General features: G+C 44.2%; 1 protein-coding gene across 6 annotated transcripts in view; it reads left to right on the forward strand.

Moving 5' to 3' along the window:
- Positions 1-26,461, forward strand: part of unc80 (unc-80 homolog, NALCN channel complex subunit) — a 345,386-nt gene that overhangs the window by 209,589 nt on the left and 109,336 nt on the right. For all 6 annotated transcript variants that reach the window (XM_033023608.1, XM_033023610.1, XM_033023609.1 and 3 more), the window contains 4 exons: positions 39-182; positions 22,246-22,346; positions 23,418-23,504; positions 23,910-24,093. In XM_033023608.1, the coding sequence (XP_032879499.1) occupies positions 39-182; positions 22,246-22,346; positions 23,418-23,504; positions 23,910-24,093 (516 nt within the window). The remainder of the gene's footprint in view (positions 1-38; positions 183-22,245; positions 22,347-23,417; positions 23,505-23,909; positions 24,094-26,461) is intronic.

Below are 26,461 nucleotides of genomic sequence, written 5' to 3' on the forward strand. Positions count from 1 at the left end.
TACCTTTTATGTGGAATCGGTATCTGTTTTCTGTGCAGATGAAGAAGATGTTACAGAGAACACTCCAACGCATCATGTCGTGCAGCCTCCCCAGGCTGTATTTCCTGCATGCATTTGTGCTACAGTTCTCCCAATTGTTCATCTCATGGAGGATGGAGAAGTACGAGAAGATGGTGTGGCAGGTATCTTTTATCAAATCTTGGGTATCTGCACAATTTTTTGAAGCAAACAAGTTTTTATATGAAATTTAGAACTACAAAAGTTTGTCAAAATTATCATTTTAAGCTCCACATTGAGTATCATCAAATGTTGTAGGACTCCCACACTTAGTTGGGTAGTCATGAGTTATGGACTGTGATCTGACATTTGAGTACATCGAAAAACAGTAACCGGAAGATGATATGCTCTAATTCACTCTGTATAGGGTTGCACTTTGGGAGGTTGAATACAAATCTACAGTTAATGGCAAGACCCTTATCAGCATTTATGCACAGAGGTATCCTGGGATGTATCCAAGTCCGTAGGTCTTTGAAAGTAGCCAAACAGGTAGATAGGGTGGTAAATCATAATCATAATCGTAATTTATTAGCCAATTATGTTTTGCAACATAAGAGGAATACCAAAAAAGCAACATGACACACAACTACATAAAATATTGACATAAACATCCACCACTGCGGCTCCTCCCCATTCCCCACTGTGATGGAAGGCAATGAAGTATTTCCTCCTTTTCTCCCGCAGTCCGGGGGGGGGGGGGGGCGAACCATCCGCAGTCAGGGCGGTCGAAAATCATGCGGTTGGAGCTCCTGAAGTCTCTGACCAGGGACCGCGAGCTCCACGATGTTAAAGTCTGCAGGCTCCCGCGGTTGGAGCTCTGAGGTCGATCTCTGGCAAAGGGGTCGCCAGCTCACGATGTTAAAGTCCGCAGGCTCCTGCGATTGGAGCTCCGAGGTCCCAGCAAGAGGCCGCCAGCTCTACGATGTTAGGCCGCAGTGCAGATGAAGATACGACATGGAAAAAGTCGCACCTCCGTCGAGGAAAGAGATTTTCTTTTAATTCCCCCATCACCCCCCCACATAATACAAGACTAAAGATAGTTTTACAACAAACTAAAAACACTAAGAAGGAAAAAGACGAGACAGACCGTTGGCGAGGCAGCCATTGTATGGCGCCACCTGGTGGTAAAGAAGGTGTATGAGTGTTTGCCTTCATCAGTCAAGGAATTGAGTACAAGAGTACTCAAAGAGGTCATGTTGGAGTTTTATAGAGTTTGGTTAGGCCTCATTTGGAATATTGTATTCAGTTCCGGTTGTCCCATTACAGGCAGAACATGGAGACTCTGGAGAGGGTGCAGTAGAGGTTTACCAAGATGCTGCCTAGGTTAGTGAGATTAGCTGTATGGGGAGGTTGGACAAACTTGGATTGTTCTCTTCTCTACAACTTAAAATATGTTTGATTTATAGGTTTTCTTGTTGTGATTAAAGGACCTCAACCTGAAAGGTTGCACCAAGAGAGTGCTGAGGAGATTCACAAGAATGTTGCCTAATTACTTCAATATGGAGAGAGATTGAATAGGTATTGGTTTGGTATCAGAAACCAGGTTAAAGGTGAGAGGAAGGAGATTTCAAGATTTTCATTACAGAGAGTTGGATATCGGGAATGTTCAGCCAGATCAACATAAAGCTCCACTGGCCATAATGCCGATCTACTATAATCCAATTTGCCCACATTAGGACATTGGTGAGGCTGCCTTTAGAGTATTGCGATCAGCTCCGGGTACCATGTTATAGGAAAAATGTCGCCAAGTTGGAAAGGGTGCAGAGAAGATTTACAAGGATGTTGCCAGGGCTTACATCCTCTACTCCTTTCCAATCCAAGTACCTGTCCGTATGCCTTTTAAATGTATCTGCGTTTTCTACCGCCTTCAGAGGATTGTTCCAAATACTCGCAATCCTTTGTGTGGATAAACCTACTCCTCGGATCTATGTGCCGTCTGATCAATGTTTTGAAAAATATCACACAATGATTCTCAATGTTTTTAGATGCATTCACACCAACATTTGGAGAAATTTAGTTTGGTTTATTACGGAGGTATAGTGAAAAGTTTTTTGTTGTGTTTTTTTCAGTCACTGAAAAGACTATACCTGACTACAGTCAAGCCATCCACAATGCCATAGAATCATACAGCGTGGAAACAGGCCCTTCCGCCCAATTTGCTCACACTGACCAACACGTCCCATTTTCATTAGTCCCACCTGCCTGCATTTGGCCTATATCCCTCCAAACCAGTCCTATCCATGTACCTGTCTAAATGTTTTATAAAAGTTGTGATAGTCCCTGCTGCAACTACCTCCTCTGGCAGCTTGTTCCATAAACCATCCAACTTTTGTGTGAAAAAAAAATTATTCATCAGCTTCCTATTACATCTTCCCCCCTTCACCTTAAACCTGTGTCCTCTGGTTCTCGATTCCCCTACTCTGGGCAAGAGACTCTGTGCGTCTACCCGATCTATTCCTCTCATGATTTTATACACCGCATGAGATCACCACATCCTCCTGCGCTCCAAGGAAGAGTCCCTGCCTGCTCAACCTCTCCCTGTAGCTCCAACCTTTGACTCTTGGCAACATTCTCGTACATATTCTCTGCAACTTTTCCAACTTGACTATCTTTCGTATAACACGATGCCCAGAACTGAACACAATAGTCAAAATGCAGCCTCACCAATGTCTTATATACTGGATAATGGGAATAACGTTTAATGCAAGGTAAAATCTAGTAAAGTCCAATTAAAGATAGTCAGAGGGACTCCAAAGAGGTAGATGGTAGGTCAGGATCGGTCTCTAGTTGGTGATAGGATGATTCCGTTGCCTGATGACAGCTGAGAAGAAACTGTGCCTGAATCTGGAGGTATGAGTTTTCACACTTCTGTACATCTTGCCTGATGGAGGAGGAGAGACGAGGGAGTGACTGGGGTGAGACTCATCCTTGATTATGCTGGTGGACTTGCCGAGGCAGTGTGAAGGGTAGATGGAGTCACTGGAAAGCAGGTTAATTTGCATGACTAAATCTACAACTCTCTGCAATTTCTTATGGGCTTGGATGGAGCTGTTCCCAAACTGTGCTGTGATGCACCCCAACAAATGCTTTCTACGATGTATCTGTAGAGGTTGGTGAGAGTTGTTGGTGATTTGCTGATCTTCCTAAGCCTCCTAAGGAAGTAGATGAGTTAGTGTGCATTCTTGGCCATTGCTTTGATATGGGTGGTCCAGGACAAGTTGCTCGTGATGGTTCAACCATATCGACTTCGGCGCCGTCAATATATACCGGGGAATGTGTACCTCTTTGCTTCCTGAAATCGATTACAATCTCCTTTGTCTTGCTGACGTTAAACGAAAGATATCAATCTTGAAATAAGTCTTGGCTTGAAATAAAGATTGCATTCCTACTTGGTTGATGTTCAGAATCCTAACTTCACATGCTTCAAGTACAGTGGCAATTAAATTATGCTAAATATTATCACCTTTCAAACTCTCCATTTAAACAAAGATACACCACCTTTCTAGTTTGTCTACCAAAGTGCATGACATCACATTTTGTTTCATATTTCATTCCATTCTATATTATATTCCACGTCCTATGTTTTGCTCATTTTAATCTGTATATTCCCCTAAAGTCTCCCTGCACCTTCGGCACAGCCAACGTTACTTTCTGTGTCTTCCTCACCAGCAGAGTAGTTTCAAGTTTTCTGTTTTAAATTGATGAACATGGTGTTGTGGGACTATTGTACTGTGACAATGCTGTTTTTCAAATGAGAGTTAAGCTTCTCTTTTAGGTAAAAATAAAGCACGTTGTAGATTATTTCAGAAGAACTGGGCATATCTTCCGGATGTCTTGGCCAATATTTGGACGACACGGTACCGCAGCGATAAAGTTGCTACCTTACAGCTCTTATAGCGCCAGAGACCTGGTTTAGATCCCGATTACGGGTGCTGTCTGTCCGGAGTTTGTGTGGTCTCCCCGTGACTGCGTGGGTTTTCTCAGAGATATGCAGTTTACTCCCACACTCCAAAGACGTACAGGTTTGTAGGTTAATTGGTTTGGTATAAGTGTAAAATTGCGGGGATTACTGGTCGGTGCGGACACAGTAGGCCGAAGAGCCTGTGTCTGTGCTATTTCTTGAAACTAAACTCCACTAAATATTTGCTCATGAATCAATTTGCCACAGAAGTTTTTAAAGTACAGATATACTGTTTGTAGGAGCTTAGTGTGCACAAATTTACAACAGTAATAATACATAAAGCATATTAATTTCAATGGAGCATTCAAAGGTGGTGAAATAAATGTCTTATTTTTTCTGTAATCACTTGTTTCATTGCAATGCAGCCACAGTTAACAAGCTGAGGTGAATTTCAGTTGGACAAGCTGAAAACCCTTTAGTGATTTGCTCCTTAGAGAGTTTATAGAAGGAAGGTAGATACAAGAGGACCGGCTATGTTGGGAGCAGCTGTGTGGAGGCTGCTGTGGAGAATAAATGTGAGGCTTTGGCTTGAGAGGCTTTAATGTAGAGGGTGATGACGAGATAAGGTACCGGCTGTATTTTCTTTTTTCTTCAATAAACTTCTAGGTGCAGCTCATTACAGACTGCATTAGGGAACTGGAGCAGCAACTGTACAACCTCAGAATTATCCGGGAGACTGAGAAGATCATGGACAGGAGTTGCAGTGAGTGGTCACGCCTAGAGTAGGGGCAGAAAAGAAATGGGTGACCAACAGGAAACGGATTAAGCACAGAGTTCTGGAGTGTCTTGTGGCCATTGCTGCAGATGAATTTATACATATGATTTCTTAGGATAGCTTCTAAAGAGTGGTAGGAGTTTGTGAAAAGCTAATTCAGGAGATTATGTGGCAACAATTGAGACTCCAGCATGGTGTGCTCCTTCCCTGGTGCCAGGGTCCAGGATGTCTCGGAGCGGCTGCATGACACTCTCAAGGGAGATGGTGAGCAGCCAGTAGTCATTGTGCATGTTAGCACAAATGATATGGGTAGGAAAAGGGGTGAGGTCCTGCAAAATGAATATAGGGAGTTAGGCAAAGGATTAAAAAGCAGTACCTCCATGGTAGTGATCGTCAGATTATTCCTGGTGCCATGTGCTAGTGAGTGTATGAACAGGAAGTTAGAAAATATGATATGTGCCTGAGGTGCTGGTGTAGGAGGCAGGGATTTACATTTTTGGACCATTGGGATCTCTTCTGGGGCAGCGGTGACCTGAACTGAAGGGGAACCAATATCCTGCAGGCAGGTTTGCTCATGCTGCATGGGTGGGTGTAAGCTAGATTGCCAAGGGGGCAGGATCCAATGCAGGACCTAGGCAGGTGAGAGGCTGGAAGTTGGTATGGAAGATGATGAATGAAGGTTTAATGGACAGGATAGGCAGGAGCATGGCAGGAAGCAAGGAAGGACTGTTGCATTGAATTGCATTTATTTTCATGCGAGAAGCTTCATAGCCAAAGTGGATGAACTCAGGGCGTGGTTATGTACGTGCAATTGGGTGTTGTAGCCGTACGGAAACCTGGCTAAGAGTGGGACAGGAGGTACACAAAATTGCTGGGGAAACTCAGCGGGTGCAGCAGCATCTATGGAGCAAAGGAAATAGGCGACATTTCGGGCCGAAACCCTTCTTCAGACTGGGTAGTCTGAGTGGGACAGGACTGGTAGCTTAATGTTCCAGGGTACAGATGCTACGGCAAGATAGAGGTGTTGGTAAAAGAGGACACGGTGTGCTTTATTGATTAAGGAAAATGTCTTGGCAGTAGTCCAAGATCATATTACTGATGGTGCACCCAGTGGGTGGAGCTGAGAAAAGGGGTTGATCACCTTGTTGGGAGTGTATTATTGACCCCAAATAGTCAAGGGAATTAGATGTACAAATATGCCAGGAGATTGCATGTAGCTGCAAGACAAATAGGATTGTCATAGTCTTGGGCTATCATGTTTCTAAGGGTTTAGATAGGGCGGAATTTGTCAAGTATGCTCAGGAACGTTTCCTCTGGTAATATGTAGAGAGCTCTACAAGGGAGAAGGCAAATCTTAATCTACTCTTAGGAAATTGGGAAGGACGTGTACCTGAAATGTCCGTAAGTGAGCCTTATGGGACCAGTATCCACTGTTCTATTAGTTTGTAAATAGTTATGGATAAAGACAGGCTACAAGTTAAAATTTTGAATTGGGGCAAGGCCAAGTTTCATTGTATTATACGGAAACATGCCAAAGTTGACTAGAGTAGGTTCTTTGCCAGCAAAGGAATGTCTGGAAAGTGGGATGCTTTTAAAAGTGTAATAACAAGAGTTACTGGGAAGCATATTCTGGTTAGGGTGACGGGCAAGTCAGGCAGGAGTAATGAAGCTTGAATGACGAGAGAAATTGAGGCTCTGGTCAGGTAAAAGCAGGAGGCATCCAATTGAGTTTTTTTTGTTGTAGAAGTAACTAAAAAGTTTGAAGGCAAAGCTGTAGACTTTGTCTATATGTGCTTCAGCAAGGCATTTGATAAGGTTCCACATGCTATGGAAGGTTAGAGCACATAGGATCCAGGGAGAACTAGCTGAGTTTAATTCAGTTTAGAGATGGAATTTCATTTAGAGCATGGAAACGGGCCCTTCAGCCCATTGAGTCCGCATAGACTGGTCTATCCTACACACCAGGAATGATTTACAGAAGCCAACTATCCTACTAACCTGTACGTTTTTGAAATGTGGAGGAACCGGAGTACCCAAAATAAACACCTAGTCACACGAAGAACATGCAAACTCCGCACAGACAGCATACGCAGTCAGTATTGATCCTGAGCCTCTGGTGCTGTAAGGCAGCAATTCTACCGCTGCGCCATTGTGCTGCCAGAGAATTGGCTTCACAGAAGAAAGCAAGGGATGATTGTGGAGGATTGTTTTTCAGACTGGAAGCCTGTGACTAATTTGCCTCAGGGATTGATGTTGGGCCCTTTGCTGTTCATGGTTTATATCATCAATTTGGATGAGAATGTACAAGATATGATTATTAAGTTTGCAAATGACACTAAAGTAGGAGGTATTATAGATTGTGAAGATGCTTATCAAATATTACAAAAGGATCAGTTTGGCAAGTGGGCAGAGGAATGGTTGATGGTGTTTAGTGCAGGTATGTGTGAGGTGTTGCATTTTGTCAAACCAGGGCAGGACCTTCACAGTGAATGGTTGGAGCCTGGAAAGTGTTGCGAAGCAGGAGGATCAGGGAGTGCAGGTACATAGTTCCTGAAAATGGTAGATAGTGTGGTCAAGAAGGCTTTTGGCACATTGGGCTTTATCTGTCAGGGTATTGAGTATAGAAGTTGTGATGTAGATACAACATCGAAACAGACCCTTCAGCCCACCAAGTCTGTGCTAACCAGCGATCACTCATACTCTAGCTCTACCTATCCATTAGGGACAATTTACCGAAGCTAATTAACTTACAAACCTGCATGTCTTTAGAATGTGGGAGGAAACCAGAGAATACCCACATGATCACAGGGAGAACGTACAAACTCCGTGGAGATAGCACCCACTGTCGGATCGAACTCTGGGCTCTGGCGATTTAAGACCATATAACCATATAACAATTACAGCACGGAAACAGGCCATCTCGGCCCTTCTAGTCCGTGCCGAACACGTATTCTCCCCTAGTCCCATCTACCTGCACTCAGACCATAACCCTCCATTCCTTTCCCGTCCATATACCTAGCCAATTATTTTTAAATGATAAAATCGAACCTGCCTCCCTCCACCACCTTCACTGGAAGCTCATTCCACACAGCTACCACTCTCTGAGTAAAGAAGTTCCCCCTCATGTTACCCCTAACCTTCTGTCCCTTAATTCTCAAGTCATGTCCTCTTGTTTGAATCTTCCCTACTCTCAGTGGGAAAAGCTTATCCACGTCAACTCTGTCTATCCCTCTCATCATTTTAAAGACCTCTATCAAGTCCCCCCTTAACCTTCTGCGCTCCAAAGAATAAAGACCTAACTTGTTCAACCTTTCTCTGTAACTTAGTTGCTGAAACCCAGGCAACATTCTAGTAAATCGCCTCTGTACTCTCTCTATTTTGTTAACACCCTTCCTATAATTAGGCGACCAAAACTGTACACCATACTCCAGAATTGGCCTCACCAATGCCTTGTACAATTTTAACATTACATCCCAACTTCTATACTCAATGCTCTGATTTATAAAGGTCAGCACACCAAAAGCTTTCTTTACCACCCTATCTACATGAGATTCCACCTTCAGGGAACTGTGCACAGTTATTCCCAGATCCCTCTGTTCAACTGCATTCTTCAATTCCCTACCATTTACCATGTACGTCCTATTTTGATTTGTCCTGCCAAGATGTAGCACCTCACACTTATCAGCATTAAACTCCATCTGCCATCTTTCAGCCCACTCTTCCAACTGGCATAAATCTCTGTAGACTTTGAAAATCTACTTCATTATCCACAACACCACCTATCTTAGTATTATCTGCATACTTACTAATCCAATTTACCACATCATCATCCAGATCATTGATGTACATGACAAACAACAGTGGACCCAACACAGATCCCTGTGGCACCCCACTAGTCACTGGCCTCCAACCTGACAAACAGCCATCCACCATTACTCTCTGGCATCTCCCATTCAGCCACTGTTGAATCCATCTTGCTACTCCACCATTAATACCCAACAATTGAACCTTCTTAACCAACCTTCCATGAGGAACCTTGTCAAAGGCCTTACTGGTCCATATATACAACATCCACTGCTTTACCCTCATCAATTTCCCGAGTAACCTCTTCAAAAAATTCAAGAAGATTAGTCAAACATGACCTTCCAGGCACAAATCCATGTTGACTGTTCCTAATCAGACCCTGTTTATCCAGATGCTTATATATATTATCTCTAAGTATCCTTTCCATTAATTTGCCCACCACTGACGTCAAACTAACAGGTCTATAATTGCTAGGTTTACTCTTAGAACACTTTTTAAACAATGGAACAACATGCGCAGTACGCCAATCCTCCGGCACTATTCCCGTTTCAAATGACATTTGAAATATTTCTGTCATAGCCCCTGCTAGTTCTACTAACTTCCCTCAATGTCCTAGGGAATATCCTGTCCGGACCTGGAGACTTATCCACTTTTATATTTCTCAAAAGTGTCAGTACTTCCTCTTTTTTGAATCTCATAGTTTCCATAGCTACTCTACTTGTTTCCCTTACCTCACATAATTCAATATCCTTCTCCTTGGTGAATACCGAAGAAAATAAATTGTTCAATATCTCCCCCATCTCTTTTGGCTCTGCAGATAGCTGTCCACTCTGACTCTCTAATGGACCAATTTTATCCCTCGTTATCCTTTTGCTATTAATATAGCTTTGGATTTACTTTCACCTTACTTGCCAAAGCAACCTCATATCTTCTTTTAGCTTTTCTAATTTATTTCTTAAGATTCTTTTTACATTCTTTATACTCCTCAAGCACCTCATTTACTCCATGCTGCCTATAATTATTGTAGATCTCTCTCTTTTTCCGAACCGTGTCCAATTTCCCTTGAAAACCATGGCTCTTTCCAATTTTTACTATTTCCTTTCAACCGAACAGGGATATAAAGTTTCTGTACTCTTAAAATTTCACCTTTAAATTTCCTCCATTTCTCTTCCACATCTTTCCCATAAAACAAAATGTCCCAATTTACTCCTTTTAAATCCTTTCGCATCTCCGCAAAGTTAGCCTTTCTCCAATCAAAAATCTCAACCCTAGGTCCAGTTCTGACCCTCTCCATAATTATATTGAAACTAATGGTATTGTGATCACTGGACCCTACTGTTCCCCAAAGCATACCTCTGCCACCTGACCCGTCTCATTTCCTAACAGGAGGTCCAGCACTGCCCCTTCTCTAGTAGGTACCTCTATGTATTGCTGCAAAAAACTATCCTGCACACATTTTACAAACTCCAAACCATCCAGCCCATTTACAGAATGTGTTTCCCAGTCTATGTGTGGAAAATTGAAATCTCCCACAATCACTACCTTGTGCTTACTACTCATATCTGCGATCTCCTTATATATTTGCACTTCCAGTTCTCGCTCCCCATTTGGCGGTCTATAATACACCCCTATAAGTGTTGCTACCCCTTTCCCATTTTTCAGTTCCACCCAAATAGCCTCCCTAGACGAGCCCTCTAATCTATCCTGCCAAAGCACTGCCGTAATATCTTCCCTGATAAGCAATGCAACACCTCCACCTCTTGCCCCTCCAATTCTATCACACCTGAAGCAACGAAATCCTGGAATATTTAGTTTCCAACCACAGCCCTCCTGCAACCATGTTTCACTGATCGCCACAACATCATACATGTTAATCCAGGCTCTAAGTTCATCCATCTTTCTTACAATGCTCCTAGCATTAAAATATACACATTTAAGAAATCCACCCTCTCTTATTCTCTGTTTATTGTCTTTTTCTTCTTTCTCCCCTACATTTTGGGTCAGAGTGCTACCCTTCTCTGCCTCCTGCCTCACACACTGACTGCTAGCTTTCCCTATTTTAGTCCCTCCCCCCAACCGTTCTAGTTTAAAGTCTCCCCAGTAGCCTTTGCAAATCTCCCCGCCAGGATATTGGTCCCCCTCGAGTTCAAGTGCAACCCGTCCTTTCTGTACAGGTCGCACCATCCCGAAAAGAGGTCCCAATGATCCAGAAACTTGAATCCATACCCACTGCACCAGTCCCTCATTCACGCATTTATTCTCCACCTCGCTCCATTCCTACTCTCACTGTCGCGTGGCACAGGCAGTAATCCTGAGATTGTTACCTTTGCAGTCCTTCTCCTTAACTCTCTACCTAACTCCCTAAATTCTTCTTTCAGGACCTCTTCTCTTTTTTTACCTATGTCGTTGGTACCTATATGTACCACAACCTCAGGCTCCTCTCCCTCCCATTTCAGGATATCTTGGACACGTTCAGACACATCCCTGACCCTGGCACCAGGGAGGCAAACTACCATCCGGGTCTCCTGTCTGCGTCCACAGAATCGCCTATCCGACCCCCTGACTATAGAGTCCCCTATTACAATTGCCCTCCTCTTCTTTTCCTTACCCTTCTGAGCAACAGGACCGGTCTTTGTGCCGGAGGCCTGGCCGCTGTCGCTACCCCCAGGTAGGCTGTCTCCCCCAACCGTACTCAAACATGAGTACTTATTTTCAAGGTGTACAGCCACCGGGGTACTCACCAGTCCCTGCCACTGCCCATTGCCCTTCCTAACTGTGACCCAGTTGTCTGCCTCCCATGGTCTTGGAGTGACCACCTCTCTGTAACTCCTTTGTATGACCTCCTCGCACTCCCTGACCAGACAGAGGTCATCGAGTTGCTGCTCCAGGTTCCTAACACGGTCCCTTAGGAGCCCCATCTCGACGCACCTGGCGCAGATGTGGACGTCTGGAGGGCACTCAGACTCCATGACCTCCCACATCTGACATCCAGAACAGTAAACTGCCCTGGCCCTCATTCTCCCCCTTATCCTGAATACAATACAAAGCCTTACCCAGGATACAAGCCAATCAGCTGCTTCCTCTAGTCCGTTCGACCAATCAGCGGCTTCCTCAAGCCCACTTAATTTGAAGTGTGATCTGCGAATGGAACGTTGCAGATTTTGGCTCCTCCTCCCTCACCAACGGCTCCTGGGCCTCTGTTGAAACAAGCCCCGCGCTGGGTTTTTACACTCACCGCACGGACGTCGCTCCTCCCTCACCAACGGCTCCTGGGCCTCTGTTGAAACAAGCCCCGCGCTGGGTTTTTGAACTCACCACACGGACGTCGCTCCTCCCTCACCAACGGCTCCTGGGCCTCTGTTGAAACAAGCCCCGCGATGGGTTTTTACACTCACCGCACGGACGTCGCTCCTCCCTCACCAACGGCTCCTGGGCTCTGTTGAAACAAGCCCCGCGCTGGGTTTTTGAACTCACCGCACGGAGGTCGCTCCTCCCTCACCAACGGCTCGTGGGCCTCTCTACCCTCCTGGACATCAAGTCTATCACTGTGCCACCCCTTGTACAAAATGTTGGTGAGGCCACATTGGGAGTACTGTGTTCAGTTTTGGTCACCCTGCTATAGGAAAGATTTTGTTAATCTGGAAAGAGTGCAAATAATATTTACGAGGATGTTGCCGGAACTTGAAGGCCCGAGCTATTTGGCAGGTTGAGGGATGTTCTTATAGATGTGTATAAGATCATGAGTGGAATTGATAGGACGGATGTGAGTCTTTTATCCAGAGTAGGAAAACCAGAGAACATAGGTTTTAGGTGAGAGGGAAAGATTTAATAGGAATACAAGATTTAATAGGAACCTGACATGTAATCTTTTCACAAAGAGGGTGGTGGTTGTATGAAACGAGCTGCCAGAGGACGTACTTGAGGCAAGTTCTAGAAGAATCAAATACACAGGACAAGATGTTAAGAAGTCCCTTGTGCCAATAGGTGGGGAGCATTTCACGACATTCGTTGATTGTTGAGAGTGGTAGACGCTCAACATCTGTGGGGGGGGGGGGCGGGGGGGGGGGGGGGGGGGGTGGGGGAGTGGATACGTATATCTTGGCCTGGGTAACCTTCAGGACAGTTGGGCACAGGACACATCATCAGTAGTGTACCCTTGCATCACTGGGTGTTTCGGCCTTTTATCACTATACACCCTCCACAAGGGCGGCCCGCTGCAGGATGATCAGCCCTCAGCGCGTGTCCCGTGTCAAACCGTCCCAAAGATTTACCCTGAAATACTTGGGGCCCAGCATGGGTCTTTCCGCTTGAGCCAAATCCACCGGCTGCTTCTTTCAGCCGCCTCTGAGAGTGATCTTATGGTCTTCCGCAGAGCCTGACCGTGGATTCCAAGCTCCTTCAGCAGTCTGATGGTAGATGACGCAACAAATCCTCTGCATCCCACTTCAACTGGATAGACTTTGGTGTTCCAGCCACGCTGCGTTGCCTCTGCTGCAAGCTCTGCGTAACGCAGCTTCTTACGCTCATAGGCCTCCTCAACAGAGTTCTCCCATGGAACTGTGAGCTCTATGATGTAAGCAGTCTTCTGTGAAGGGGACCAGAACACCAAGTCTGGCCTGAGGTTGGTGGAAGCAATTTCAGGTGGAAAAACTAGTTGTCGGCCGATGTCCGCCAGCATCCTCCAGTCGCGGGCCCTGCATAGGTTTCCTTCTTCTGATCTGGTGGAAGGATGTTTAGATGTTTTCTGTCCTTCTCGGACAAAGGTTGTTGCCCTTAGGGGGAGGGGGTTGCTTGCTCTCGGAGGCAAGGAGTTGGTCGCACACCGCCTGTTCTCAAGGGCTGATGCCAGGCTTTTTAGTACCTGATTATGCCGCCACGTGTATCTCCCTTGCGTGAGGCTGGTCTTGCAGCCTACCATGATGTGTTTGAGGGTCGCTGGAGTTGGGCAGAGGGCACAGGTTGGATCCTCGCCGTACCACTGATGGAGGTTCTTTGGTGATGGAAGCACGTCATAAGTCGCTCTGATGATGAAGCTGATCTTGCTTGCTTCCATTTCCCATAGTTCTTTCCAGCTGATCTTCCTCCGCTCCACACCTTCCCACTGCATCCATTGCCCCTGTTTGGCAAGAGAGACCGCCTTTGCACTTCTTGCGGCCTCCTCTTGTCGCCGCACCTCCTCGACCACCAATGTCCTCCGCTCTGATGTTGTGGCCTTTCGCCAAGTTGGTTTACTTGTCGTAAGGCCAAAGCCTCCTCTTCCCTGCTGGACTTGCCCCACGATGTCTTTGTATCTCAGGGCTGATGAAGCTTGCTGTACTGCATCAGATGGCGTCCACTTCCGGCCAGTTACTAGGGGCGGCGCAACAGCACTGATGGTCTTGTCTCTAGAGTCCCTCAGTGTCATCTGAAGTCTTACTTTAGAACACTTGTATTCCTCTGTTAGACTAGTGAGAGGTAGTTCCAGGACCCCTTTGCCATATAGGCCGATGTTAGTTAGACATCGTGGGACCCCGAGCCATTTCTTCGCGTATGAAGTTATGGTTCGCTCCATCTTCTCCACAGTTGTTATTGGGGCTTCATAAATGGTCAGTGGCCACATTGTCCGAGGAAGGAGTCCAAACTGTAGGCACCAGAGCTTCAGTTTCCCAGGCAGTAGGGTCTGATTGATGTTCTCCAGGCCATTGACAATTTCTTGCCTTAGTTGTTCCACCTGCTCTTTATCCTTGAGACTTGCATTGTACCATCTGCCCAGGCTTTTAACTGGCTGTTCAGACACTGTTGGTATAGGGTCGTCACCGATACAGAACCTTGTGTCTCTAAGCACCCCCTTGACTATGGAGATGCTTCGAGATTTACATGGTTTGATCTTCATTCGGGCCCACTTGATGTTCTCCTGCAGCTTTCCAAGTAGCCGCTTGGTGCATGCTGCAGTAGTGGTTAGTGTGGTCATGTCGTCCATGTATGCCCTGATGGGTGGCAGACGGAGCCCAGCCCTGGTTCGTTCACCGCCCACCACCCATTTTGAGGCCCTGATGATGACTTCCATGGCCATTGTAAAGGCCAAGGGTGAGACTGTGCAGCCTGCCATGATGCCTACTTCCAAGCGCTGCCATGTTGTACTGAAGTCAGCTGTTGTGAAGCACAGCTGCAGGTCTTGGAAATAGCTCTTGACCAGTGTGGTGATGAGCTCTGGTACATGGAAAAAGGCAAAAGATTCCCAAAGGAGTTCATGGGGAACTGAACCTAATGCATTGGCCAGATCGAGGAAGATCACATGTAGGTCTCTCTTCTCCTTCTTAGCTGCTTGGATCTGGTGCCAGATCATGCTTGTATGCTCCAAGCAGCCCGAAAATCCTGGAATTCCTGCTTTCTGTACAGATGTATCAATGTACTTGTTTGTTACCAGATAGGTGGACAGCCTTTGTGATACAATGCTGAAAAAGATTTTTCCCTCGACGTTGAGGAGACATATTGGCCGGAATTGGCTGATGTCTGACGCATCCTTTTCTTTAGGTATTAGCACGCCGCCGGCCCTTCGCCACGCCTTAGGTATTGTTTGCTTCTTCCACACCACCCTCATGAGCTTCCATAGAAAGCGTAACACATCCGGTGCGTTCTTGTAGAGCTTGTATGGTACTCCATTTGGCCCCGGAGCTGATGCTGCTCTTGCTCGCCGGACAGTGTTCTCTACCTCTTTCCATCTTGGAGGGCTGGTGTCCAGGTTGAATTCAGGTGGTTGAATAGGCGGGATGTCATGTGGGATGACTAACTGCTCATGCCTTTTCGTGTCTTGGTGGGCCTTTTCCAGGTGTCCCTCCAATTCCCGTTTTGATGTTTTCAAAGTTCCACTTTTTTCCTTTGCGAAGAGGTCTTTGATGAACTTGAAAGGGTCTTTGTAGAACCGTGTTCTTGTGTGTTCTTTCTTCCTGCGAAGTTTCCTCAAGTTCTCTGCTTTTCGCAAGGTTGCCAATCGGCTCTTGATGTCCTCTTGGAGTAGCATGAGACCTTCTCTCTCTGCCTCAGTTGCTTTTTTCCATTGCTTTTTCAACTGTCTCCTCTCTCTGATTAGCCTCTCGATCTCCTGCTGCCTCCTGGACTTGATTGGTGTTGGTAATTTCTTTCCACCTCTCCCTTTACTCACCCCAAACCGTTCTTCTCCATAGCTGTAGATTGTGTTGCCCATCCTTTCAAGCTTTTCCACTGCTGTGCCCGCTTGTTGCTCCAAGATATGTATAAGGTCACTGTTGACCGTCTCCCACTCTTTCTTTTCAACAGCTTTGGGCCATTTCACTCCAGGTTTGTGCCCTTTGATCTTTCCCTCCAATGGAGGTCTTTGTCATTGTTGCGTGGGCTCCTCCACCGGCATTTCTGTGCTTGTATCACCCTCTTCAGTGACATGGGTGCTGATGCTCTGCGAACTTTGGTTTGAGTCCTGTCGCTGTGCTTCACTCGACTGATTTGACTGGTTGCTTCGTAAGAAGTACTGGTCAATGCGAGGCCCATGTCTCTGCTCTCTCAAGCACTTTTTCCTCCCTTGGTGGATCTTCAAGCCCTTCACTGATGTAATTTTCTCCCAGCCACAAATGCACACCTGAAGTTTGTGTCCCGCAGCTGTTGTGGATGTCTCATGTGCCATGCTCTCCTTGTCCGTAGTCGTTTCCGTTCCTGGGTCTGTAACCGTGTTATCAATCGGTGAGCCATCTTCCGCCCCCGCTCTCGCAGGCTCTAGGGGTATTCTCTTTAATTTACTTTTAGTAGCATTTAGCGGGTGTCTCCAACTAACTGAAACAGCGTTGGGGACTGCTATCATGGGTAGCTAGCCCATGACGGCCCCAGTGGGGTCTGTTCCCTCCTGTCAGCTGTCTCTCCAAGCTGTCACGTGGACTTTCCCATGTTGTCAGCTGTCCTTTCACAGCAGTCACTGGACGAGTCCAGATTATCAGAATCAAATACACAGGACAAGATGTTAAGAAGTCCCTTGTGCCAATAGGTGGGGAGCATTTCACGACATTCGTTGATTGTTGAGAGTGGTAGACGCTCAACATCTGTGGGGGGGGGGGGGCGGGGGGGGGGGGGGGGGGGGGGGTGGGGGAGTGGATACGTATATCTTGGCCTGGGTAACCTTCAGGACAGTTGGGCACAGGACACATCATCAGTAGTGTACCCTTGCATCACTGGGTGTTTCGGCCTTTTATCACTATACACCCTCCACAAGGGCGGCCCGCTGCAGGATGATCAGCCCTCAGCGCGTGTCCCGTGTCAAACCGTCCCAAAGATTTACCCTGAAATACTTGGGGCCCAGCATGGGTCTTTCCGCTTGAGCCAAATCCACCGGCTGCTTCTTTCAGCCGCCTCTGAGAGTGATCTTATGGTCTTCCGCAGAGCCTGACCGTGGATTCCAAGCTCCTTCAGCAGTCTGATGGTAGATGACGCAACAAATCCTCTGCATCCCACTTCAACTGGATAGACTTTGGTGTTCCAGCCACGCTGCGTTGCCTCTGCTGCAAGCTCTGCGTAACGCAGCTTCTTACGCTCATAGGCCTCCTCAACAGAGTTCTCCCATGGAACTGTGAGCTCTATGATGTAAGCAGTCTTCTGTGAAGGGGACCAGAACACCAAGTCTGGCCTGAGGTTGGTGGAAGCAATTTCAGGTGGAAAAACTAGTTGTCGGCCGATGTCCGCCAGCATCCTCCAGTCGCGGGCCCTGCATAGGTTTCCTTCTTCTGATCTGGTGGAAGGATGTTTAGATGTTTTCTGTCCTTCTCGGAAAAAGGTTGTTGCCCTTAGGGGGAGGGGGTTGCTTGCTCTCGGAGGCAAGGAGTTGGTCGCACACCGCCTGTTCTCAAGGGCTGATGCCAGGCTTTTTAGTACCTGATTATGCCGCCACGTGTATCTCCCTTGCGTGAGGCTGGTCTTGCAGCCTACCATGATGTGTTTGAGGGTCGCTGGAGTTGGGCAGAGGGCACAGGTTGGATCCTCGCCGTACCACTGATGGAGGTTCTTTGGTGATGGAAGCACGTCATAAGTCGCTCTGATGATGAAGCTGATCTTGCTTGCTTCCATTTCCCATAGTTCTTTCCAGCTGATCTTCCTCCGCTCCACACCTTCCCACTGCATCCATTGCCCCTGTTTGGCAAGAGAGACCGCCTTTGCACTTCTTGCGGCCTCCTCTTGTTGCTGCACCTCCTCGACCACCAATGTCCTCCGCTCTGATGTTGTGGCCTTTCGCCAAGTTGGTTTACTTGTCGTAAGGCCAAAGCCTATAACAATATTAAAAATACAATTGGACAGGTACATGCATAGGAAAGGTTTAGAGGGATATGGGGTAAACACAGGCAGGTGGGACTAGTGCCGTTGGGGCATCTTGGTTGGCATAGGCAAGTTGGGCAGAAGGGCCTGTTTCGGTGCTGCATGACTTTATGACTAATCGCTTTATTGTGCCAGGGACACAAATTCATTCATCCTGTCTTCAATTCATGACACTTTCTACACATTTTTGATAAAAACTAATTTTTATTGTCAAAAAACTTATTTCGGATGATGGCATATATTTTTCTCCGGCTATCTTATTTTTATATTGTTACCATTTCAATTGTAAAATTACTCTGCAAATCTGCCAAGATTGGAAAGCTTTTCTATTTGGCAATGTGGATTCTAAAATCACAGCTATTATGGGGGCAAGTGATTAGTTGCCCTTTGATAATGACAATGTTTATAATGTAATTGAATGCTAGGTCAAGCAGATAATTGTAATTGATAGCAGCTTGTGTTTCTAATGCTCTGTACTGAAAGCAACATAACAAAGAGTGCTCTATTGAAATGTAATCAAGCAAAATTTAACCTTGAGCAAAAGACAAAATAAAATAGGCCTCATAAGAAACTAGACGTGACTTGTAATGTAACCAAAGTGTTCCATGTCAATGGGAAACAGGCACGGGCCAAGGATAGATCCTTGGGGATTTCCATATGTATTGAAGTACAACCAACCTAATCAAAGACTTGTCCCACCCTGGTCAATCCTTCTTCTCCCTGCTCACGTCAGACAGAAAATACAGAAGCTTGAAAGCGTGTCCCACCAGACTTAGGAACAGCTTCTTCCCCTCTGTTATCAGGCTTCTGAATGGTTCCATAAGCTACGGTGCTGTTCCAATATACTTCTCTCCCGTTATGGACGTTGGACTTTGTCTACGCAAATGGTGCGATACAGTGCTGAGCTACATTGTGTACTCTGCTCTATCTCCTTTGCTCTATCAATTGTACTTGAGTTTGGCTTTATTATGTTTATTTGATTGGATAGCACGCAAATATAGCTTTTCACTGTACCTTGGGGCACATGACAATAATAAATCTAAGGGTTAAGAGTCTCAAGGTCAGGCAAAATGGGGACTAATTTGAAATGGTGAATACTGTTATATTTGAATGCATGCAGTGTCCAGAACAAAGTGGATGAGCTATAGTGCAATTTGAAATTGGTACGTACAATGTTGTGGGCATCGCGGAGACATGGCTGAATGAGGATCGGCGCTCATGAAGATGTAGAATCCTGTGGGTAGAGCTAAGAAGCTGCAAAGGTAAAAATACCCTGTTGTGAGATGTTTTCAAGAGAGAGTTAGATATAGCTCTTAGGGCTAACAGAATCAAGGGATATGGGGAGAAAGCAGGAATGGGATACTGATTTTTGATGATCAGCCATAATCTTATTGAATGGCGGTGCTGGCTCAAAGGGTTGAATCGCCTACTTCTGCACTTATTTTCTATTTTTTTATATACAGGCCTCTGAATAGTAGCCAGGTTGTAGGGCACAAATGACATCAAGAAGTAGAAAAGGCATGTAAGAAAGACAATTTTGCATTGGTCATGAGGGATTTCAATGTACAGGTAATGTGGGAAAATCAGGTTGGTACGGGATCCCAAGAGAAGGAATTTGTAGAGTGCCTCTGTGTTGGATTCTTCAGCAGCTTGCAGTCAAGTCTACAAAAGGCAATTCTGGATTTGGAGTTGTGTAACAAACCGGATTTAATTAGTGAACTTGAGGTGAGGAAACCCCTCAGAGATAGTGACCATAATATGATAAAAATTTAACTTGCAGTTTGAGAGGGAGAAGATGAAATCAGATGAGTCAGTGCTATTGTTGAGTAAAAATAACTACAGAGGTAATAAGAAGGAGCTAGCTAAAGTTGGTTGGAAATGGACCATAGCAGGAATGACAGTGGAGCTGCAATGGCAAACGTTTCTGGGGGTAAATTGGAAGATACAGTATCTTTTCATCTCAAAGAGGAAGAAAGATTCTAAGGGGAGAATGAGGCAACCGTGGCTGACAAAAGATGTAGGTAAATGTAGGCATGAAGGTAAAATAGAAGGCATATAATATTGCCAAGGTTAGTGGGAAGCTAGAGGATTGGGAAGCTTTTGAAAACCAACCGAAGGTAACTAAAGGACAATAAGGGGAGAACAATAAAATATGAAGGCAAGCAAGCCAATAATATAAAAATGGATAGCAAAGGTATCGTCAGGTATATAAAGAGTAAACAAGAGGCAAGGGTGAACATTGGACCACTTGAAAATTACACTGGAGAAGTAGTAATGAGAATAAAGAAATGGCTGATGAACTGAATACGTTTTTTACATTAATCTTCACAGTGGAAGACACCAGCAACATACCTCAAATTCAAGAGAGTCAGGGGGCAGAAGTTAGTGGAGTTGCTATTACTAAGGACAAGGTGCTTGGGAAGCTGAAAGGGCTGAAGTTGGATAAGTCACCTGGACCTGATGGACTACACTCCAGGGTTCTGAAAGAGGTAGCTTTGGAGGTTGTGGAGGTATTAGTCGTGATCTATCAAGAATTATTAGAGTGGCCCTAATGGTAAACTGCAAATGTCACTTCTCTGTTCAAGAAAGGAGCATGGCAAAAAGGGGGAAATTACATGTTTGATTAGCCTGACTTCAGTGGTTGCTACAATTTTCGTCCATTTTTATGATGAGGTTTCAGAGTACTTAGAAGCATATGGTGAAATAGGCCAACGTCAGCATGGCTTTTCAAAGGGGAGATCTGATAAATCTGTTGGAATTCTTTGAGGAAGTAAATGGCAAAATAGATAAGGTGGAGTCAGTGGATTAGTAGGAAGGAACTGCTGATGCTGATTTACACTGAAGATCGACACAAAATGCTGGAGTAACTCAGGGGGACAGGCAGCATCTCTGGTCTAGAAGGAATGGGTGACTTGTTTAACTGGATTTTCAGATGGCCTTTGATAAAGTGCAGTACATGAGGCTGCTAAACAAGATGAGAGCCAACGGTATTGAAAAGAAGATACGAGCATGGATAAAGTTTTGGTGAATGGCAGAAGGAAAAGAGTGGGAATAAAGGGGGCTTTTTCTGGTTGGTTGCGTGTGGTGTTTTGCAGGGGTCGATGTTGGGGCTACTACTCTTCACATTGTATATCAATGATTTGGATGATGGAATTGATCGCTTTGTGGCCAAGTTTGCAAATTATACGGAGGTAGGTGAAGGGGCAGTTAGTGTAGAGGGAGCAGGGAGTCTGCAGAAGAACTTGGACAGGTTGGGTGAATGGGCAAAGAAGTGGAATAGCATAGCAAAGTGTGCGGTCTTGCACTTAGGTAATAGGAATAAAGGCATCGACTATTTTCTAAATGGGGAAAGGATTCGGAAATCGGAGATGCAAATAAACTTGGAAGTGCTGGTGCAGGTTTCCCAAAAGGTAATTTGCAAGTTGAATCGGTAGTAAGAAAGGCAAATGCAATGTTAGCATTTATTTCAAGAGGACTAGAGTATAAAACCAGGAATGTTATGCTGAGGCATTATAAGGCACTGGTCAGGCTGCATTTGGAGGATTGTCAGCAGTTTTGGGCCCCATATCTGAGGAAGGATATGCAGGCATTGGAAAGGGTCCAGAGGATGTTGTACGAGAATGATGCTGGGGATGTTTGGGTTAACGTTTTACGAGCGTTTGATGGCTCTGGACCTGTACTCCCTGCGGTTTGGAAAGATGAGGGGGGGGACCTCACGAAAACATACTGAATAGTGAAAGACTTAGATAGACTGAATGTGGAGAGGATGTTTCCACTAATGGGAGAGTCTATGACCAGAAGGCCCAGCCTCAGAATACCTTTAGAAAATAAATGAGGAACTATATACACAGTTGTGAGTATGGAGTGAATAGAGTTGAGGTGTTCCCGTGCTGATGGTTATTGAGGAGGAAGTGTTGCTGCCAACTCCAAACAGTCCCATGGACATTCTTTTGCCTCCCTGTGCAGTCCTCACTGCTGGGGTGTGCTGAATTCTGAAGGCACACGTACTGGTCAGGAGACAAGAGAAACCAGAAGATTGGTCTAGTTTGAGCTCGAAGTTACTTCTGTCTAAAACATAAAATGCTGGAGAAACTCAGCGGGTGAGGCAGCATCTATGGTGCAAAGGAACAGGTGACATTTAGGGTCGAGATGCTTCTTCACCGGTGTCTGTCTAAAACATGAAGCTTGCATTTTCTGCTTCATAGAGCAAATAGATCAGAAAATGTTAGAAATCCAGATATCTTGCAAATTAATCAGATGACTTCCTACTGGCAGATATAAGCAGGGTCAACAGCCTTTTTAATGAGCCTGAACCAATATATTTTCTAAAGATTAATTAATGATAAAATAATAACTTTCATTTCTAATATTACTCTGTGTGATGCTTTCTTTTTTTTAGTGAGTGCAGTGGCACAGCAAGTATTGTGGAACTGCTTGATTGAAGACCCTGCACTTGTGTTGCGCCACTTTCTGGAGAAGCTCACCATTAGTAACCGTCAGGTATTGACATTTCAATAAAATGGAGGATTTAGTGCATATTGTATTTATTTTATAATGTTTCTCATAATTCCAGCATGGTATCTGAGGAATTTAAATTTCCAAATTTCCAAATAAAATTTCCAAAAAGCAGATTTTTGGAAAAAAACTAATCTTATTAATGATGGCCATAAAATAATGGCCACGCTATAGGTAGATGTGGTTGGGAAAATAAACAGAGAAAATGCAGAGGACATTCACCAAGGTGCTGCCTGGAGTGGAGACATTTAGTTATGAGAAGAAGCTGGATAATTAGGACTGGAGCTGTAGAAAATCATGAGTGGATTAGATATGGGAAAATGCACAGTCTTTTACCCAGACCAGGGGAAACAAGAACCAGAAGAAATAGATTTAAGGTGAGGGGGGAAAGATTTAATAGGAACCCGAGAGGCAACTATTTTTGCACAAATAGGTATATGGTAGGTATATGGAACTTCCAGAGGAGGTAGTTGAGGCAAGTGCTAGCACAACATTTAAGAATGTTTTGGACAGGTACATGGGTAGGAAACGTTTGGAGGGATATGGGCCAAACGCAGGCAGGTGGGACTAGTGCAGATGGAGCAAGTTGTTCGGCGTGGGAAAGTTAGGCCTAAGAGCCTGTTTCCATGCTGTATGACTCGATGACACACTATGGATAGGCTGCATTTGTTTTGCTGTGGCAAAGGAGGATGAGAATTTGCCTGATGTTGGTAATAGAAATTATAAGAGAAGAGATAGGTTGATCATCAGAATCTATGGAATCAATGTTAGGGGTATACAAAATAAAAGGTTTATGCTGAGAGGAGTTTTAAAGGGGAATTTAAGGAAAAGATATAGATCAGCTACAGTAATGGGTGTAAAAATGGCAGATGGAGTTTAATGCGAGCAGGTATGAGGGGTTTGGGAGGTCAAATGTAAGGGGAAAATGGCATCCATGTGATATTGTTAATAAATCGTAACGTCCATGAAATAATTTTATTTTTGAGGACAGTTAGTTTTAAATTACAAAGTTATAAAAGTCATCGGATTTTGGCTGAATTGCACTCTTCTTTGAAGGATGAACTAATTTACATGCTGCGAAAACTTCTGTTGAATATTGGGGATATGCCTGCTCAGACGTCTCATATACTCTTCAACTATTTGGTAAGTATTAGTGCTGTCTATTACGCAAGCATTATTGACCATTCCCATGCAGTAATACACACATTAAATTTAAGCCATCCACTCTAATGTCTGATCCTTTCAATTCATTTGAAGTAAAACAGTTATCTATAATCTGATAAATCAACAGCTGACCATTCCTCAATCATTTTCATGACAGAGCTACTTAAATAAAAACAGCATTTTCAAAAAAAGCTGGACAGCTTTGAAATGATAGTATTTTTGTTTTAATCAATTCTCTGAATATCCAGTGATGCCTGCATGAGAGTGAATGTAGCCCCAGAAATATGTAGGATAATGTTGCATTAGTTTTGGTAATGTAATTCTGTATTATGAAGCCATACCAAAATACTCTCTCAATTTTCATAATTATCTGTTGCCTTGCAGGTTGGCCTGATTATGTATTTTGTGCGCACCCCTTGTGAATGGGGCATGGATGCAATTTCGGCCACAGTCACCTTTCTGTGGGAGGTTGTAGTTTATGTAGAAGGGCTTTTCTTCAAAGACCTGAAACAAACAATGAAAAAAGAACAGTGTGAAGTCAAACTGTTGGTCACAGCCTCAATGCCAGGTAGATACAAACTTCCCAACAAAAGCAAGTAAATTATTTTCAACTGCTTATCACTTTTGTGCATTTGCTGAAATGATAAATAGAATACTACATAATAACCACAAACTTTCAATTGCTGATATTGTATCAAGTTTCTTTGCCTGCAATACTGCCATCATTGTAATATATATAAATTAAGCATTCGAAACTCACTATCAAGTCCAGTAATCCTTTCAGATGAGGCTCTATTAATGGTTGTGCTGCCAATGGAAATAGATCTGTCAAGCGCGGCGCTCAATATGTGAGTAATGGCCTGGCATGGGTGTCCACTTTTTTTGCAATTTCTCTGCAACAATAATTCTATACTACTGTAATACAATTTTATGCATTCTGATATTCTTCTATTTGTTGTACTTGTGTGTTGCTTGATTGTACTCATGTATAGTATGATTTGACTGGATAGCAAACAAATAAAGCTTTTCCCTGTATCTCGGTACACGTGACAATAATATACCAATATATTCACAATTTGATGTTCAGCCTCCTATTTCCAGAGAAGGAATCCTCAGCCTATTCCATCTCACCTTGTAACTCAAGTCCTCCAGTCCTATTAACGTCCATGTGAATCTTTTCCTGCACCTTTTTTAACAATGAATCCTTCCTACAGCTAGATGACCAGAATTCTGTGCAGTCTCTCCAATGTCCTGTAGAGCTGTAACATGATGTCTCAACTTTTGTGCCCCACCCAATGACGTCAAGTATGGAAATATCATCCTAACCACCCTGTTTACTGTGTCACCACTTTCGGGGAACTATGTACTTGTATCCCTGAATGTCTCTGCTCTGGCCTTGCCATTTACTCTGTAAATGCTCTGGTTTAACTTACCAAAATTAAGTTATTTGCACCTCCAAGTTAATTCCCATCTGCCAACCCTTTACCCTTTTTTATTCTTAGATAACCACCTTCACTGTCCTGTGTAACACCAATTTTGCTGTCAGCTGCAAACTTATTAACCATGTATATTACATTCTCAACCAAATCATTAATGTAGATGGCAAGCAACGATAGACCCAGCACCAATCCCTCTGCCACAGAACTCCAATCTGAACAATTATCTTCCACTACCACTCACTGACTCCTGCCACCAAGCCAAATTTGTATCCAATTGGTTTGCTCATTCTGGATCCCATGTAGTTTCATAATCTGGAGCAGCCTATCAGAAGGTTTTGGTATTACATGCAAGTTTTCTCTCAAAATCATTTTTGAGCTCTTTTATCCTTTTGGTTCATATTTCTGTAAAATACCCAATCCTCTGAGCTGCCAATTGCCTTTGCTACATGTTTGCCCTAATTTTCAACCAACATTATCTTTGATCTGTACTGTCTTCCACTGGTAGTATTCCTCTTTCAAAGGAGGGATATATTTTTGCTGAGCATTATGAACTAGATGAGAAGTATCTGCCACTGTTCATCTCCAGACCCATCTCTTAGTTTATTTATTTGTATTGGTTTATTTATATTGTCACATGTACAGTGTAAAGCTTTGTGTGCGATCCAGTTAAACCATTCAATACATGAGTAAGATCAAGCCATTAGCAATTACTACAGGTAGTAAAAAGAGAAAAATACCAGAGTGCTTAATATAGTATCATAGCAGTATATTGTAGCAGTTCACACTGGACAGCTCCATCTTCACACCAAAGGTTAAAGGTGATTTTGGACCCTGGCTGTTCACCCTCAAATTGTACCTGAAATTTTACCATGTTGTGGTCACTGCTCCTGAAGGAATCCTTAACTGTAAGTTCTGTTATTAATCCTCATGAATTTTCCAGTGAACCCAGTGAGTTTGAAGAGAGCAGTAACTATAAAAAACACTCTATTGCTGTTCATGTTCCTGAACCCTGGTGTTTCAGATCCCAAACCCAGCTCTCGCCTTACACACAGCCCAGACCCCCCCCCAGATCTAGCCACACTCCCTGTTTCCACTCTGGAGCCCAGCTCACATTACAAACCAATCAGCGAGCCAAATTCGAAACAATTGATTGCTAAATTATAATTTGTTCTTTTATTTTAATCCTTAATTTTTTTTTTAGCTAGTTATGGACTGTTAAATTATAGTCAAGTAATTTTAATGTGGCTATGATAAGCAAAATTTATATTACTTCAAGGCACCTTTCACTAAAATACATCTTTCACTAAATCAATGTTTCTGTTTGGTTATGATTCATTTCTGTAGAACCACGTTCATTCTATTGAGATTGATAGGATGAAAAACTCAGTAATAGATGCGTAATCTTGTTTGGCACATGACTGACAATCATGCTTCAAAAACTTAGAATTATGAAGTTTATTTAAAGCAGTAAAACATCCCAGGGGATTTCAAAGGAGC

This window comes from Amblyraja radiata, chromosome 7 (genome assembly GCF_010909765.2).
Source record: "Amblyraja radiata isolate CabotCenter1 chromosome 7, sAmbRad1.1.pri, whole genome shotgun sequence".
Classification (NCBI taxonomy): Eukaryota; Metazoa; Chordata; class Chondrichthyes; order Rajiformes; family Rajidae; genus Amblyraja; species Amblyraja radiata.